The sequence below is a fragment of the Protomyctophum parallelum genome, assembly GCF_964188405.1.
Source record: "Protomyctophum parallelum genome assembly, chromosome: 2".
Lineage (NCBI taxonomy): Eukaryota > Metazoa > Chordata > Actinopteri > Myctophiformes > Myctophidae > Protomyctophum > Protomyctophum parallelum.
The window spans coordinates 58,092,738-58,111,683 of NC_139699.1; the positions used below are offsets into that span (position 1 = coordinate 58,092,738).

The 18,946-nt window shown below is 42.2% G+C and overlaps 1 protein-coding gene across 1 annotated transcript; it reads left to right on the plus strand.

The window, feature by feature from the left end:
• Positions 1-631: 631 nt before the first annotated feature.
• Positions 632-18,876, plus strand: LOC310855188 (para-nitrobenzyl esterase). Its single transcript, XM_083760106.1, has 10 exons — positions 632-720; positions 4,242-4,512; positions 5,027-5,447; positions 6,766-6,873; positions 10,542-10,738; positions 12,609-12,811; positions 13,937-13,995; positions 14,993-15,160; positions 16,062-16,295; positions 16,868-18,876. Exons 2-10 carry the CDS (start codon positions 4,249-4,251, stop codon positions 17,008-17,010), a joined length of 1,797 nt encoding a protein of 598 aa, XP_083616232.1. The 5' UTR covers positions 632-720; positions 4,242-4,248; the 3' UTR covers positions 17,011-18,876.
• The last annotated feature ends 70 nt before the right edge of the window (positions 18,877-18,946 follow it).

Consider the following 18,946-nt stretch of genomic DNA (forward strand, 5'->3'; position numbering starts at 1 on the left):
ACACATGCACTACAGCCATATAGCGAGTCATCATATCATGATAAGAGAGATGATTACAAACTACAGTCAGAAGTTAAGTTTAAAAAAAAAAGAAAAAAGAAAAAAACCCTTTTTTTTGGTCTTTTTTTTTTTTTTTGCCAGGGGGTGCAGTGCACCCCCTGAACCCCCTCAAGCTCCGCAACTCTCTTACTAAATTACTCTGAAATTAATGTACCAGGCGCCGAGGATCCCATAGCCCGTGGGGACGACCGCGTCGTGATTGGTTAGATGGTTGGTTGTTTATAGTCAACGATTGGTCAGTCAAAGGCACATGGCCACATGCCAAGGCTTCTGTAGAGAATCTTGTCTGAACAGACCAGACCAATACTGTACCACAGTAACCACACTGCCACAGTAGTGACAGTACTGTACTTTGTAACTGTATTATATTTTATATTTGCAACCTGTATTTGTATCCATTTTTGGACAATAAAGTATCCTCGACATGTCCCATATTCATCAATGCCATTTACACGACCTTTCGCTGTGTTTATTATGCTGCTGTATGGAATGGAATTGGACACACTTGCGTTGCCTAACGACGAATTAGCCAATCAGAGCGCGACCGTTCGGATCCTGTACGTCCGGAACATGGGAAGTACTCCGAAACGGACAAATTGGAGTGTTGTGCGCATATGGTGTTGTTTCCCTTGTGAGCAAGCAGCTGTATAATAATATATGGTAAGTAATAAAAGCATCGAGTTTAATATTACATGTCTATACCATGTATGTATGCGTATGTATAGCCATATACAACGGGTGTGGCGCCGTTTTTCAGCAATAATGCCGAAGCTACGTGTCAATCTAACAAATATGCGCAAGTCACAGATAAACACCATGCGCAGCCCCTAAAGAAACTTTGTCATGCAAAGAAAATAAAGTTATAGTTTTTAATCATTCATTGATTGTATTGTACGTATAGTGACAGTGCTGACTCACATAGCACACATTGACACTTGACTGCATAGTTCCTTATAGCCGATCAGCTATAGTGCAGATTATAGTTGTCGCATTTCGAAAAAAGGGCAACGAAAGAACTCGACCGATAACAATGCAGCAACAACAACATCTGGGGCGGAAACCTCTACAGTAACTATGTACAGTGTATGGACGGAAACTCCTGACTCCTGATGCTAAACAATACATATACAGACATTAATTCCCGCTTATTGTATCAGCATGCTGCTCCAGTATCCTGCGTGTGGAAAACAATTGTGCTTAAAGGCAAGCCCTATTAATTAAGAAAAAACAAATGTGTCCATTTGTCAGGACTGAGTATTGGCATTCAAATGTTACACTCTTATCCCCATCATGGACATAAATAATATAAGGCCTAACAAAACTTTTTTGATTGGCTGTCATTTTTGGCCTGAGTAGGGAATTTATTTTATTGTATTTTTTATCTTTTATTTTAATTTTTTTCGTGGGAAGATCGGGTAGCAAGGAATTTATTTGATTATTATTTTTCGTAGGAAGGATGGGTAGCAAGGAATTAATTTAATAATTTGTTTTCGTGGGAAGGATGGGTAGTGTCGTGGAATTCTTGATCAATCGATAATCAATGAAGCAATGCAGGAGTCTTTGATTGATTGAAATATTTATTAACAGTTTGCAGAATTACAGTACATTTCAAGCACAAACTCAATACAAAGACTGTTAACTGTGAGTGGACGACCCAATTAAGCATTACACTTGTTTACAACAGGGTCCACCATGTTCAATTCATCAAAACATTTAGAGACGTAAAAATAGGCACTTCTATATAGTTAAAGAACAGAACAGGAATTCATCATACAGTAAAGGAAGCAAAAAGGGAAAAGTGCTTTATGTAACATGATATCATGGAGAGAAGTACAATAACACTCTGAGTCTGATCAGTGCAGTGGTATAGTAGATATTTTAGATGAACGGCCAGGTGGTCTCACCAAAGAGAATTTTAGTGATCAAAGACCTTTTTGGTCTGACTCGGTCAGATTCTGAATTCATTTTCTTCTTCACCAAATGCCAATAAAACCATCTGTGTAACTGTCCCAGAACGAGAGACAGTGGTTTCAGGTATAAACTTAAATTATATAAAATATGGTTTTGGTTATGATCATACTTGGGTAAAAAGGTTAGGTAACATGGGTGAAATTCTTGTTTGTGCAGGCTCATCATTGCAGTTAAAAGAAAGAAAGTGCATAGTACATGACTAATCTACATGGTACAATATGTATGCATATAAAAAATAAATAAGGTGATGTAGCCTATGTGTATATATTATACAGAGTAGTCTCTACTAAAGGAGACCAATCCGTTCAGTCTGTGTGGCGTCACCAATCCTAGCTCTTGTTCAGCAGTCTAATTGTGGACAAGTAGAAACTGTTCAAGAGTCTGGTGGTGCTGCTCTTGATACTCATGTAGCGTTTGCCCGGCCGTGGGCGTGGAAGTGGTTTGAACAGGCTATGGCTGGGGTGATGGATGTCCCTGATAATGCTCTCAGCCTTAGCCACACAACGTCACAGGGAGTCACATGATCAGAGTTGTCACATCACTCACATGACGTCACCGCTGTCAGTAAGGGTCAAAGGTTGAACGGACTTCCTGGAGAAAAGTTGTATGTTTTGGGAACGTCAGAGAGAGAGAGACGATATTAATCAATCTGCACATGGTTCAAAGGCGCACACGCACACGGTACATATTCTTTGTGATTTCATTGTGATGTGTTGACGTGTTGTTGTGGATTGTTTAATGTTGCTGTAATGTCGAACTATGGACTTTGTTTGATCACCTGTTTACAATGTGTAAGGACTCAAAAACTGAACAAAATGTCATTGTTTCCTTATTATAGTTTTCACGTAGCCCTCCAAGCAGAACCCAATGGTACTGAAGTTTCTGACTTTTTGACGACACAGACCATTGGGTCCTGTTCCAGCAGTATCCTGCCACCTGGTACGCGGACATACATAAAACATAAACAACGTGGATAACGCCTGTATGCGCTCTTTGACGACATTTTTTCGTGTGAGGGCTTCTGAATAGTACCCATACATGCCGCTGCGAATATCTCCTGTGGCGCGGAAGCCGTTAAGTATTTTTAATCTTTGTTTGACCGATTTGGTCGCTTTGATTCTTCTCTTCCTCCCTTGTTTATTGACACCTCATTGTACCGCCTATCTGGCTAGCTAGTGGCGCTATAGCTATGACAGAGCAGATCAGAGGCAGGGACGTAGCCGCACAAGCCAACCGCACACCGGGAGGCGGTACAATAAACGGTAAACAAACAAGAAGAAATAAAGCGACCAAATCGGTCAAACAAAGATTAAAAATACTTAACGGCTTATATCTGCGGAGATATTCGCAGCGGTTTGTATAGGTACTTATAGTTCACGAATTCAGAATAACTTAAACTAAAAAAGGCCGTCAAACGCCGCAGATACGATCTTAGAGAGAATATTTATGTCCACGTTCCAAATACCCTACATAAAACTCATCCAAATTTCAGAAAAGCTTTATGGAGGGTCCCGAAAGGGGCTAGTTTTCACGGTGTCTTGGTGACTGTCAAGAGGAGTATCACCTTAAAATAAAACCAAAATATGACTGTATGATGCGTGGACAATCCAATGAACCTGTACAGCTACAATCTGGGTCGCGCATATAGAGTCGGTCGGCTACCGGAAACCAAAGTATTATTTTGTTAGGCCTAAGTAGCCTCGATGGAAACAAGTCTTTGGTTATCCTTTAGCATTATTTTGTATACAACACGTTTTGATTGATTGAAATATTTATTAACAGTTTGCAGTACATTTCAAGCACAACTCAATACAAAGACTGTTGTGAGTGGACGTGCCACCTTGCCTTCTTTTGCAAACTGTTAATAAAGTATTCAATCAATCAATCATTTTGAAAGGCTATTGTGTAGTGAGTGTGGTGGCTCAGAGTTGACACTTGCCCGTTAGGCAAGTACAGGTCATGTTCTACTTGCCCAAAGGTCATTCCCACTTGCCAGAAAAGTTAATCGTCCATGGACGTGTCCATGTGGATCGGCTATTTGAAGTATTTAAAAATGTTTTTCAAAATAGTAATAAAAAAAGAAGGAAAAAAAAAAGGCAAAGAAGTTTAGGGATAAGGGGTGAGGCAAGGCACTGGCGAAAATAGGACCCTCTTTATAGTGGCAACGCCTGTGGCTGAAGCTTCAACCTGTTTTTTCCCTCCCAACCAAGAGCGGATATGAATGAGGACGTGTTTGAGGTCCCAGAGGGGACAGAGTACCGCTACCTGGTCCAGGAGGAAGGAGAGGAGGACGTGCAGTATGTCCACCACAGAAACTACATCAGCCCCTTCCTTGTCCTCTCCAGGCGCTGCATCGTCCTCATCTGCCTGGGGGTGATGGCTCTACTCTCCCTGGCCGGTTACCTGGCCTACGTGGCCCAAACGCTACCCCCGGGTCTGGCTCAGGTAGCCACCGACTGTGGCGAGTACAGAGGACGACATGTGAGTTCACGCTCTCCACGCAAGTATCTAAGATTTTGGCGGCCCCTATGCTGGACTTTTGCCTTTATTAGGACCTTTTGCCTTTATTGATAGATGTACAGTATGTTGAAAGGACACGGGGAGTGAGATTCGGGGGAGGACACGCAGCAAAGGGTGTCGGGAGCGGGACTTGATTCAGGAAGTTTGGGGCTACAGGAAGTTCTGGTTGTCTGGTGGACAACATTTAACCTTGTACTTCCTGCGCTTTTGTTTTAGACATTTTCTGCAATAGTTATTTTCAGGCATTATCTCCTCAAGAACGGAGTTCTTGGAGGCACCTACTATATCCAAACTTAACTATTCCGTTGAAGTTGCTGAAAGTGCACGACAACATAGTAACTTGAATTTGTAAATATAAAAACAACAAAATATTAGTCGCCTCTGATCTTAGAAGCATTTTGAGATTTTGTCTGACTCTCGTCATATCATGTTAATCCTAGCCGCTTGTTTGGCCATTTCTTTTCTCCCTCCCCAGATAAATGGCGCTTACTCTTTCAAGGGCATTCGCTACGCGGCGCCTCCCACCGCCGAGCGACGCTGGGCCCCGCCAGCCGAACCACCTTGCAGGACCGGCGTCACGGATGCCACCCACTTCCGCAGCATGTGCCCGCAGGTGCGCCCGCTGTCGGAGACGGGGACGGTGATGGGTCAGGAGGACTGCCTCTTCGTCAACGTGTGGACGCCCACTCTGGAGGCCGGCGCCAAGCTGCCCGTCATGGTCTGGATCCACGGAGGCTACCTGCACATGCTCAGCGGCGGCGAGGAGGGATACTCGCCCACGGAGGAGCTGGCCGCCGAGACGGGACTCGTTTATGTCAGCTTCAACTACAGGCTCAATGCCTTCGGCTTCATGGCGCTGGAGATTCTGAGTAATGGCTCCCCCACCCACACCTCAGGTCAGTGTTAGAACGGTGGTGGTAAACCTCCGTGGAAGTCCAGCAAGTGTGTATGCAGCTTTACATTGCAACAAAACACATAGCTATGATTTCAGTTTCATACACTAGAGAGATGACTTCCGCACACCCGGTAGGCAATTTGGAGCAGGTGCGATGGTGACGAGGCATACAACGTAGGAGAAAGAAGGGACACCCGCACACCGCCACTTGCTAGGTTCAAGAGCATTTATTTTTCTTAAGAGAGCAACGTTTGAGGAAGGTCGCAAGACCGAGACGTTGCAGAAACACAAGTGGCGGTGTGCTGGTGTCCCTTCTTTCTCCTAGTTTCATACACTAGAAAGGTAGACTGAATTTCCATTCCGTTTCACCCTGAACATTGCGTCTTAACGGGCGTGGCTAGCGATTCAGGGCTGAAGCATGCAGGCAACTAGAAAGGTGCAATCAGTTGAGTGCAACTCTACAATGAGGACTCGGATTTCATGCAGCTATACTGCTTGTTTTAAATTAGAGCTTGTTGTAAATTGTTTGTAAAATGGTTGTGTGTGTGTGTGTGTGTGTGTGTGTGTGTTTAGCTCAGCTCACTGCAGCATATCTCGTTGTGTTTAAGAGGTTTTATTGGTGGCACATGTCACATTATCATGAGCTGTTTATCCCATCTTCTGAGCTTTAGTTTGAAATATTTATGGTGATTAGATTTCACTCCCACTCCTGTTTAAGAGAGCGTATACCTTTTCCATTAAGATATGAATAGTTAATGAATATTATAGTGGTTTGGATAACTGGAGGTTATTTTGCAGAAGTGGGGAAAGAAATGGGGTTTATTTCCTAAACCCCCCCCCCCCCCACACACACACACACACACACACTTCACTTAGCTGTCCATCGTGTACGATGATAACGCTTGCTTCGGGTTGGATGGGGGGGGGGGGTGGGGGTTGCTGCTGATACCACTTGATGTGGCTGTCGAGGCTGATGCGCGAGCCGCATTCCCGCCACACGCACGCACGCACGCACGCACGCACGCACGCACACACACAAAGTTGAGCATTAATGTTGCATGATGTAGCATACAGATCCCCCTGTAACCGTGACATGACATTAGCCATGAAATCTTGCATGGCACAACGGCTCATGAAACCAATGTTTTTTCTCTGTCTGTCTGTGCCCTCCGTTTTCAAATGAGTTAAATTGGGATTGAGCATTTCTGGAACGCTGCTGGTTTTGTTCCTGATGGAGAAAATGGGCCACGGGAAGAAGAACAAGACCCCATCATGTGGGGTAGTCATTTGGTTAATTGCTGTGTCATGTGGCTCCCCAGGGAACTACGGCTTCATGGACCAGATCGCCGCTCTGCAGTGGGTCCAGAAAAACATCCACGTGTTTGGAGGTGACCCCGCAAAGGTCACCATCTTTGGACAAAGTTCAGGTACGATATTAGATGTGGGTGGGTAGATGTGAAGCCATGACCTCACTGACTTCAGGAAGCATCTCGTTTGGAATACAAAACGCTTCTAGAGAGACTTTAGGTGTGACAGCGTGAGGTGAGAACGGAAGATCATGCCTCCCGGTTTTGGGAAGTAATGGAAGGCGGGGCTTTTCAGAGTAAAATCTGCCTCATCTGCTGGCAGCCTGGCACTTTCTTTTTAATGAAAAATAAAAAAATGCATTAATGAGTTCAATATAAATCAAACGTTTCTAGTACCTCTAGTATAGAACAAAATGAAACCAAATCAAATATGTCATTTTTATTGATTGATTGAATACCGATTCATTATTAACAGGCTTTGGGCCCAACCCCTAGGGCCTACACGTATATGCTTGTTTCCATTGTGGTCCTCTGTATAATATCGGAATCTGTATATAATTCAGGTGACAGGTTTTAAACACATTCCATCACTGGGGTGAATATTTAAAACGGGCTACCTCAGGCTTATGGCACACTTGTGTTGAGCCAGTTATTTCAAGTACTCATGACAATAGTTTTAGGTTGTTTTATGCTAGTAACAAATTGTGTTACATTATGGTTGTTTTTAGTTGAACAAGTGAACATACACACCCTCTAGTGGGTATAAATTGCATTGCCCCTTTAAAGGCCTGTTTAAGTGTCAATAGGGGGAGACTTTATTTGAACACCATGCTTGTCAGTGTAAGCCAAGGCAAGCGCGGACTTACTGTAGGCAGAGTAAGGCAGTTTGTCCTGCGTGTTTGGAAGGTGTTTTGACTCTTTTCACACTCTAGTGTGAACCGGTTTTCACGTCACGACATATAAACACCACACACACACACACACATCCAGGTTCATCCAGGGCAAAGGTATTTTTGACGCCCTAAACCTGTAGGCGTACTAAGCTACCACCACAGTGCTACGTTTACACCACCACCACCACAACAAACTACTTTCTGGCCTTGACAGCCCATGCATCCAAACAGAAAAGTACTATTTGATTGCATTAAATGACTTTAAACAACATTAAATTCACTTTGTCACTCACTTTGCACTCGATTTGACACTCGATCTGCCATTCACTTTATGCATGTGCATACCCTCTATGCACTTGGCATGAAGCGTGGGGTAGAAAAAGTTGAAGATATAAACGTTTGGCATCTGTTTTGATCACCTGTCAAACTGCAATGGGTGGCCAATGAATGACATCAGGGCAGGACTAAATATCAAGCGATTATTGATTAGTTTGGATAGTTCTGCTGCTGCAATAAACACATTTGGGGTGTATAAGAGAACATTCATGATCGGTTTGATCTCATCAATCGGAAGTGATTCCGCTGAACACTTGGCCGGTTATGGTACATTGATGCTAACAGTGCATGTAGTAGAATTGATCGATGGTGTACAACTTGATATATTCTGCGTAACCATGTCGATTCTAGTAGGCTACTGTCCGGTTCCTGTGTCATTCAGAATTTACAAACAGGAAAGACATGATACTGTAAGTGTATTAACCCATTCTGACGTGAGATCAGATTCATACGAGGTTTCCACTGGACACACACTGGTCTGATTAATCCATTCTGACCTGAGATCAGATTCTAAAAATGTCAGTCGTTCTTCGATTTTTTCAAAAATAGCAGACCTACAAGCTCATAGCGCGCCACTCGGTGGCGCGCTATGAGCTTGTATATAAAAAAATATATATATAAAATGGATAGTTTTACTTTTGGCTTTGATTGATTGATTGAAAAATGTATTGACAGTTTGCAGAATTACAGTACATTTTAAGCACAAACTCAATACAAAGACTGCTAACTGTGAGTGGACGACCCAATTAAGCATTACACTTGTTGTTTACAACAGGGCCCACCTTGTTCAATTCACCAAAACATTTAGAGACGTACAAATAGACACTTCTATATAGTTAAAGAACAGAACAGGAATTCTGTTCTGGCAACTACTTTTTCATTGCGGGGCGGTCGTAAATCACCTCTCCCCTCTCACGTCTCCCCTGGGTGATGCAAACGGATGTATTCTGTGCGCCTAGCGTTTCCCCCGTGGGAACAGGCTCTAACGGTAAAGAGTGAATAATACATTGGGACATCCTTGCCATCAGCAGGCACAGCACAGGTGGTAATTACTGTTCATCAGAAGCTCGGGTTTAATATCCAACCCATTAAGACCTGAGGCCAATTCTACAAATCATAAACCAACTAAATGGAAATAGCGGCGCTACCAAAGTGAAAGATGCAAGACCGGCTCAGATGCAATTTCTCATGTTCACTTGATAACGCTGACGCGCTCTAAATAAACATGAGACATTGCATCTGAAACAGTCTCGCATCTTTTATTTTGTTGAGTATATTGAGTATATTTGTTTGAGTTCCGCTTTTTCCATTTAGTTGGTTTATGAGTTACGTTATTTTCAAAGCTGAGCGCCCACTGCCTTAAACAAAGGGCAGTTTCCACCAGTTCTTTCTTTCTTTAGCCAATTCTACAAATGTCTTCTCTGAAAAATGTATGATGCTATATCAGTGACGCTCGAACCTTTCAGGGATCACCAAAATGATATGTATTTGGCTGAGGACCAAAATATTTCATTCCACTGACCCCCAGAAGCAAAGATTTGAGTTGACCATGATATATATATTCAAAGATTTGAGTTGACCATGATATATATATTCAAAGATTTGAGTTGAACATGATATATATATATTCAAAGATTTGAGTTGACCATGATATATATATTCAAAGATTTGAGTTGACCATGATATATATATTCAAAGATTTGAGTTGACCATGATGTATATATATTCAAAGATTTGAGTTGACCATGATATATATATTCAAAGATTTGAGTTGACCATGATATATATATATTCAAAGATTTGAGTTGACCATGATATATATATTCAAAGATTTGAGTTGACCATGATATATATAATTCAAAGATTTGAGTTGACCATGATATATATAATTCAAAGATTTGAGTTGACCATGATATATATATTCAAAGATTTGAGTTGACCATGATATATATATTCAAAGATTTGAGTTGACCATGATATATATAATTCAAAGATTTGAGTTGACCATGATATATATAATTCAAAGATTTGAGTTGACCATGCTATATATATTCAAAGATTTGAGTTGACCATGATATATATATTCAAAGATTTGAGTTGACCATGATATATATAATTCAAAGATTTGAGTTGACCATGATATATATAATTCAAAGATTTGCACAAATGTTCCCGTTGTTTCAAAACGAGCAAATCTACAAGCTCATAACGCAGCACGAAGTGACGCTCTATATGAGCTTGTATATTGGCTATTCTTTTAACCCATTCTGAACGGGAACCCATTTTGGTGTCAGCATCATGTTATGCTTTAGCTATTGAAAAATAGCAGATCTACAAGCTCATAGCGCGCCACCGAGTGGCGCGCTACGAGCTTGTAGGTCTGCTATTTTTTGAAAAATCGAAGAACGACTTGACATTTTCAGAATCTGATCTCAGGTCAGAATGGGTTCATCAGACCAGTGTGTGTCCACTAGTGGAAACCTCGTATGAATCTGATCTCAGGTCAGAACGGGTTAAATATTGAACCTGTCCCAAACCGTTTCACCTCATGTTGTGCAGGTGGGACGTCTGTATGGGCCCTGATGATGTCGCCCTTGGCAAAGGGTCTGTTCCGCGCCGCAGTGGACATGAGCGGCTCCTACGTTTACAACGCCTCGCTGAAGAAGGCGGAGTCAGACAACCTGGTGTTCTTGGAGAAGACGGGCTGCGAAGACCTGGCCTGCATCAGAGGGCTCTCCATCAAACAGATTCTACAGGCAGGACGGACACACGCACGCACGCACGCACGTGGAAAACAATCGATACGTATCGATTAGGGCTGCGATTCTTTAGGTGTCCCACGATTCGATTCGATTCCGATTCTTGGGGTGACGATTCGATTAAAAAACGATCTTTTCGATTTTTCCGATTCTCGATTCAAAAAAGATTTTTTTCCGATTCTAAAGCAGTTTTTTATTTTTCATTAAAAACAATTAAATAGAATTTTAGCATGATCTACTCCAGTCTTCTGGCATGAAAGCAGAGTACATTTAGTAAAAAGCTTGTATAATTGTAAAGGTTTTATCAACTGAATGATTTAAACACACAAAGGTTAAATCCAAGAGTAAGAACATGTCTCATTTATTTAGCTTGCACAAATTTGAACCAGTACAAAAGTTACAAAATCTCTTCTCACTCAATACCAGAACAATACATTAGTATTAAAACAGGTGTAAAATAAATACAATTGGCAGGCTTAGCTTAGCTGGTAGTAAATGCACTATGCAGAAACCCAGGCCATAATGCATTGCATGCACAGGTAGTACCTGTGTTAGAATCGCGATTCTAACTCGAATCGATTTTTTTTGACAGCCCTAGTATCGATACATCGACACAGACGTGCGCGATGCCAGTGCATCGGTTCATTCACCGTGTATTGGACACAATTGACGGGTGAAATATCGACGCGTCGTTCGCGGAGTGCTTGCGTCGGTAAAATCCATGCCCGACATGCTTTGAGGTATACAGTATATAATAATGATATACTATAGCCTATGGTTAGTAATCTAACAATTCCACAATAACCAGCAGAGAGCAGACCCTTTGTTTACCTGCAGAATTCTATGAGTTGAGCTATAATACTAACCTACAGTAAAACAATAAATTGTTTTGAATTGAAATGTAATGCATTTTTTACATGTTTTGGGAAATGAACAGAGCTTTTAATATAAATCCTTTCTATTGTGTTGAATCGTCCATCAAATCGCATCGTATCGCATGGCGTCGCATCGCAATGTCCAGAATTGAATCGCCATCAAATCGCATCGTATCGGGAAGAGGGGTGAATCGTATCGCATCGTATCGCCAGGAGATTCCATGTATCGCTAAAGTATCGTATCGCTGGCAGTGCATCCAGATGCGTATCGAATCGGCCTCAGTGATGAGATTCACATGCCTAGCACGCACACACACACACACACACACACAGAGAGAGAGAGAAAAATCGTGTCATGTACGTACATAATCCTATATTAACATTGGCTAATGGGAGGGGCTAGAGGATGTGGGCTGTCATTATGAGGGGCACATACCCCCATTATTAGTGTTACTATCGAGAGAGTAATCTGTTAACAAGCGTTCACGGTCACGATGGCACAGTCGGTAGTGCTGTCGCCTCACAGCTAGAAGGTCCTGGGTTCGATTCCCACTGGGGACGGTGTGGGCGCTGGGGTGGCGTGTTCCCTCCTCTGCGTCATCAGTGCCCATACCCGAAGGCGGGGGTTGGCGAAAGGGCCTTTCTGTGTGGAGTTTGCATGTTCTCCCCGTGTCCTCTAGGGTAGGTACCCTCACAAAAAACATACAGTAATCCTGGTCTCTAAAACTACCTCCCCCTGGCCAGCCGGGGCGCCTGACGGAGGGGAAAGGAACCGGTCGGAAATAACGTGTTCCTTCCACGCGCTATACGTCCGGCCGGAGAAAAGAAGCAGCTTGGACCTCCTCATGCATTGAAAGAAGCATGAAGTCAGTCCGCTGCCCAGGTTGGCAGCGGAAGTGTAGCGCCCAGGATTACATTAGATAATTGACACTGGGTGAAAAAATCGTGGGTTAAAAATGTAAAAGAAATGCTTCCCCCCCCCCCCCCCCCAGGCCATCCCATGGAAGGAGTACCCGTCCTGGGGAGGGGACGACCTGGTGGACCTCCCCACCAAAGGCCGGTTCTGTGGGCCCGTGGCGGTGGTGGACGGACATGTGCTCAGCGCTCCGCCGTTTGAGACGTGGGACAACAGGAACGGGAACTTCAGCGACGTGCCGTTCGTCATCGGCACCACGTGGCAGGAGATGGACTTCAGGTGACCCTGAGATCAGATTCTAAAAAATGTCTGTTTGAAAATGACCGTTTTTCTGAAAAAGCCATGTCTCTATGGCGGTCGTTCTTCGATTTTTCTAAAATAGCAGACCTACAAGCTATTGCAGAATGTCCCATTTCACAGGCTCAAAATGTGTACAAAATCTATTGAAAATAGCAGATCTACAAGCTCACAATGCGTCGCATTGTGAGCTTGTAGATCTGCTATTTTCAAATGGCCGAAATGTATAGGGTTGAAGTGGTTAATGTATGCTTTCTAATCAAAATTAAAATAGCCAAAGTAACCAGTAGCTAAAGTTTTCAAATGATTGTAGTGAAGTAAAAGTACAAATTTTGGCTCCGAGATGTAGTGGAGGAGTAGAACTAAACGTACTGGAAATTGGAAATACTCAAGTAAAGTACAAATACCTCAAAATTGTAATTAAGTACAGTACTTAAGTAATAGTACTTTACACCACTGAAATGTAGTCCCAAAACGTTTCACCCTAATGTTCTATATTGGGGGGGAAATCTGACCACTCTGAAGCGAGTGGTGCAACAGCACCCCCTATTGGTACTCTAAACATAGTCACATTGGTACTCTATAAACATAGTCCCATAGGGACAAACTGTTCACTGAAAGAGTCTGACCAGTCTGAAGCGAGTGGTGCAACAGCACCCCCTATTGGTACTCTAAACATAGTCACATTGGTACTCTATAAACATAGTCCCATAGGGACAAACTGTTCACTGAAAGAGTCTGACCAGTCTGAAGCGAGTGGTGCAACAGCACCCCCTATTGGTACTCTAAACATAGTCACATTGGTACTCTATAAACATAGTCCCATAGGGACAAACTGTTCACTGAAAGAGTCTGACCAGTCTGAAGCGAGTGGTGCAACAGCACCCCCTATTGGTACTCTAAACATAGTCACATTGGTACTCTATAAACATAGTCCCATAGGGACAAACTGTTCACTGAAAGAGTCTGACCAGTCTGAAGCGAGTGGTGCAACAGCACCCCCTATTGGTACTCTAAACATAGTCCCACCGGGACAAAGCTGTTCCTTGGAGTGGTTGCACAACTTGCACCACTCAAAAACGTTAACGGTTTGTGTTTTCTTTGTAGCCCCCCGTATGAGAACATCTCCACGTGGACATGGGATGATTACCGCTGGTTTGTGACAGGTGAGATACTCTAATGGACAACACCAGTGTTGATTTCGTCGACTAAAACTAAGACGGAAAATATCCGTCAACTACCTTTCTTCACTGAGGAAAACTAAATGGAAACTAAAGGAAAACTAAGCTATGATGACTAAAACTAAGACTAAATATACTGACAATTTCGTCAACAAATGAAAACTGGACTAAAATGTTAGGAAGGGACTAGTGGACAAGAGATCCAGTATAAGTCATTCTACAATTAGTTGCATGCTGAAAATAGCCAATCTACAAGCTCACAACGTGTCGCGCCGCGACGGCATCAAGGCCCGCCAAAATACATTTTGTTCGACGGAATCAACTGTAGATTTAGTCGACTACAACTAGACTAAAACTAAAACATTCCGGGTGACTAAAACTAAATGAACTACGACTAAAAACTAAAATCTAAATTTGCTGCCAAAAACAATACTGGACAACACTATGACGACCTGACCTCTACGATTGAAAGTGTTGCAATGATGTAAATGTTGCCATGTGCAGAATATATTATTATCACTTTGCGTACCACCCTAGCTAAATTAATTTGGGTTTATACATTTTCTTCATAAATTGAAATAACCAGGCCGACAGAGTGATATCTGATCATTCCCAAGGGCTGATATTAGTAGCCGACCAATCAGCTAAAATGCCACCACGTGCTGACCTACACAGTGCACAAAAATGTAGTATTGATATTATATGCGTAGCAAAACGATTCGATGCCGATTATTTGCATTGCAAAACGATACGATACACATCAATGTTGTTGACTTCAGTGACACTTGCGGAAACTCGACTTCGTCTCGTTCCTGACCGCATCACTGTCATGGCAATAATCACGTTAAACCACACCCTCTCGTGTGATATTGCTTAATTAATTACCCAATTACCCAAATTAATTACCCAAATTGACGCTTGTATTTATATGTATTTTCTCTTCCCCTCCCTTCTCTGTGTGCCGTGTCTGTCCAACCCCCAGACAAACTAAGGCCCTTCGGCGAGGACCTTCCTGAGCAGGCTCTGGAGCGGTACCCCAGCTCTGCTCATTGTCCCACTGCAGACCGCTGTCCTGAGAGGCTGTACACCACCATGGTGACGGACATGAGGTGGACCTGTCCCAACAACGACCTGGCCGCGAGGGCTGCAGGTATACGCTGGTTTAGCCCATTCTGACCTGAGATCAGATTCAAATAAATGTTTCTATGTCAGTGGTTCTTGTGATTTAAAAAAAATAGCAGACCTAGATCTGCTATTTTACAATAGCCAAAGCATGACATGATGCTAACACCAAAAGGGGTTCCCTCCCAAAATGGGTTAACCCATTTAGACCTGAGGACGATTCTACAAATGCCTTCTAAATCCTGACAAACCCTATGTTCCTATGTCAGTCGTTCTCGAACATTTTCATGTCAAGTAATTGGCCGCCGACCCCCATCTTAAAATATGTTGTTCTAGGGACCCCATGGGTTAAGATGATAGTTCTGGCTGTCTGAATAGCAAACAGAAAAGTCATTAAATCTTTGACATATTATTGCTTATAGCAATACATATTACAATACAATTTATCTTTCTACGAGAAGGTAGTTCCCAACTATATGTACAAACAGGGTCTTATGCAACATTTACATGTACAGCAGCTAATTGTATTAATGTTTGTTAGTCTCATTGTGCAATGGAATTTTATTATAATGCTGGTTGATTTGAAACTACAGCCTTTTCCGGACGCCAATCAGCAAATCTTGAAGGTCAATAATGGCCAATAATTGTGTTGTGGATTTCACCCTGGCCAACAGTTTGTAGCTTTCTTAGCCATGGAGTGATATAAATGTCATGTGATGTGTCCGTGCTACAGTAGATAATAAAACATAACGATTTGAAATTAATGCCGGGGGATCTTGTGATTTTGTTGTATTATATTTCTATAGCGCACCTACTGTACCAACCTCAGATTGTGCGATTTGACATGCTTGTTTTAGAATTCTGTATTTATAACTCATGTATTAATGTACTGTAACGTGTTTGTTCAATAAATCCATCTCTGTTCCCAGCGGCCTTGCGCAGTCCCGTGTATCGATACGTGGTGACGCATACACCGTCCGTCCCAGTCGACACGTCAGCCGCTCCTGGGCTCCTGGTCTTCCCTAGCCGTTTCTCCTTCCACCTTCTGGACGCGGTGACCTTCTTCGGTAAGCTAGAGTTCCTACTGAAGAAGCCCCTCTCTGCTGAGGACAAGGCCTTCCAGCAGCTGCTCACACAACAACTTGTCAACTTCGCCAAAGAGGGTAAGACACAAACGGGCGGATTACTCTGTGCGTGCGTGCGTGCGTGCGTGAACAAAATGTGATGTTATGTGATGTTTGCTCCCACCACCACCCCAGCACCACCGGTGGGTTTAATGTTTAATGTTGGTGTTTGATTGTGCCAAGCAGGGAGAAAAATGTAGCAGAACCGAACGGCAAGATAAAATATTATATGCACACTTGTATTCTCATTCTATAATAAATATTGGTTAAATCTATTCGTGAGTTGTCTGTCTGAACTATATTGTATATTTGTTATAGTTCTGTTGTGCACCTGCCATCCACTTGAGTTTGAGGGATAATTTTTTTTAATCTATATCTTTATAATAACCGTAATAATAGCGCTTGCGGTGTGAACGGCCCTTAGTCCTGTTTCAGCACTTTTAATACTAGTTTAACCCACAAGGCTGATAAATAATGCCTTCTAAATCAGTAGTTCTCACACTTTCAAGATTTTTCTAAAATGTTCAAAAATAGCAGCTGTAGATCTGTTTTTTTTTTTTTAATAGCCAGCCCAGAAATTGCAACATGACACCAGATACTCTTTCTTCCAGGTAAGATGTTGGCCCCGTGGTCAGAGTACCCTACAGACATCGCCCTGTTGTCCCACCACTTGTCTGTCGTCCACAACGACTCTGCTTTCCACTGCCAGTTCTGGCAGGACAGGGGTTTCTACCCTTACGCTGTAATCAACTGACCGCCGTGACCCCACATGACTCCGTCCGGACCAGAGGGAATCTTCTGGAACATCTGGCTCAGGTGCTCATCCAGTCCTCTCCCACGGGTGTCATCTGACCCTTTATCATTAAACCACTGGCCTTAAGCCGTTCTGAACGGAGCCCCCTTTTGGTGTTTTTAAGCATTATGTCACGCTTTAGCTATTGGAAAATAGCAGATCTACAAGCTTCTACAAGCTTGTAGGTCTGCTATTTTTTTTTTATCATGAAAATGTGTCGCAAATCTCTGAATATATATATTCTTTCAGAGCGAACGTTTTTAACTCAAATCTTTGCTTCTGGGGGGGGGGAGGTGTTCAGATAGGTGTCCGCGGCCAAATGCAGATCATTCTGGGAGTCCTTGACGTGAAAAGGGTTGAGCACCACTGACATAGAAATATTGTTTTTTTTTCAGAAAACTGTTAGGATTTAGAAGACATTGTTTTTAATCGACCTCAGTCCAAAAGGGGTTAAAGGAGTAGTAGCATGGATCCTTGAATTCACAGGGATTTGATGATCATCGGTCAACAGGAAGACTCAGTAGGAGACCAGAGACTCCACCGGTCATCAAATGATTGACTCGGAAATGCAAAAAACCCCAAAAAAACAACTCCGTGAATTCAAGACTCCATAAATAAATGAATTCTTCATAATAATAAATTAATAAGGGGTCATTGATTTTTGGGGTCAACTATACTCTTTTAACCCATTCTGAACGGGAACCCCTCTTGGTGTTGGCATCATGTTATGCTTTAGCTATTGAAAAATAGCAGATCTACAAGCTCATAGCGGTCTGCTATTTTTGAAAAATCGAAGAACGACTGACATTTTTAGAATCTGATCTCAGGTCAGAATGGGTTAATCAGACCAGTGTGTGTCCAGTGGAAACCTCGTATGAATCTGATCTCAGGTCAGAATGGGTTAATAGATGTGACTGTTCTGTTGCATTGAGGTAGCTCTCCAGAGAACCTAATGAGCACATGTTCTTGGCCATGTATGCCAGTACCAGTATTTATTGAAGTAGATCGAAAAGAGCAGCTTCATGAAGAACAAAATGAAGGCTGAAAGTAGAATGTAAAGTGTGAGCATGTGACGCAAAGGATTCTGTGTTTGTCAGCTGCCGTGTTTAAACAGAGTAAATGTGGTTTTGTGTTAGTGGAATTAAGTATAGGTTGATTTGTGTAAGTTGGTAAAGTATGTTTAAAAATATATATATTTTGACTCCATTTTAAACTCAGACAATTCTTGTGACCCCATGATTTAAAGCACATGGAAAGTATGTACAGTATGCCAACTTTTCTTTTCTCGAGGGGACATCCATCCATCCATCAGATGACTTTATTAACCACCTGCTTATTATTGACTTGTATTACAATGACTACTTATAACTGAATGCTGAATTGTGTATTTTCTACAAGATGTATTTTGCACTGTATGTGATAGCAAACAGGCAGCCACAGGTTATTGTAGCAAAGGGATTTATTTTGTATCAATGCAGTCTTTAGTACATGGGGTTCCTGAACTCCAAAATGGGGGAACATTTTGTAAGTGTAACTTTGTCAAGTTGTGTTACCTTGTCTTAAATGCATCCAATCCAAGTACGTTTTTAAAGGGAAGGTATAATGCTACGTAGGATGTGTATTCCGTGAAGTACTGCTGATTGCACCAAGTCATTTATCAAGTACTCATGCACTATCATGAACTTATCATGTACTCCTGACACTGATATTATTAAGTGCACTCTCTGATAGCCTATATGAAGGGATTTGTTTTAATATATGTTTTTGTTTTGTCTATATTTTCTGACTGATGTATGCTTGAATAAAATGGTCAAAATCAGCATTTTCTTTTTATATACCCAGGTGGTCTTTTGTCATGATGCAATGATCAAATTAATTGTTATAAATGATTTGCTTT

Excerpts from the sequence above, each read along its gene's own strand:
- LOC310855188 (XM_083760106.1), top strand. The coding sequence starts at position 4,249 with ATGAATGAGGACGTGTTTGAGGTCCCAGAGGGGACAGAGTACCGCTAC. Across the intron at positions 6,874-10,541 it reads CATCTTTGGACAAAGTTCAG|GTGGGACGTCTGTATGGGCC; the intron begins GTACGATATTAG and ends CATGTTGTGCAG. Across the intron at positions 10,739-12,608 it reads CCATCAAACAGATTCTACAG|GCCATCCCATGGAAGGAGTA; the intron begins GCAGGACGGACA and ends CCCCCCCCCCAG.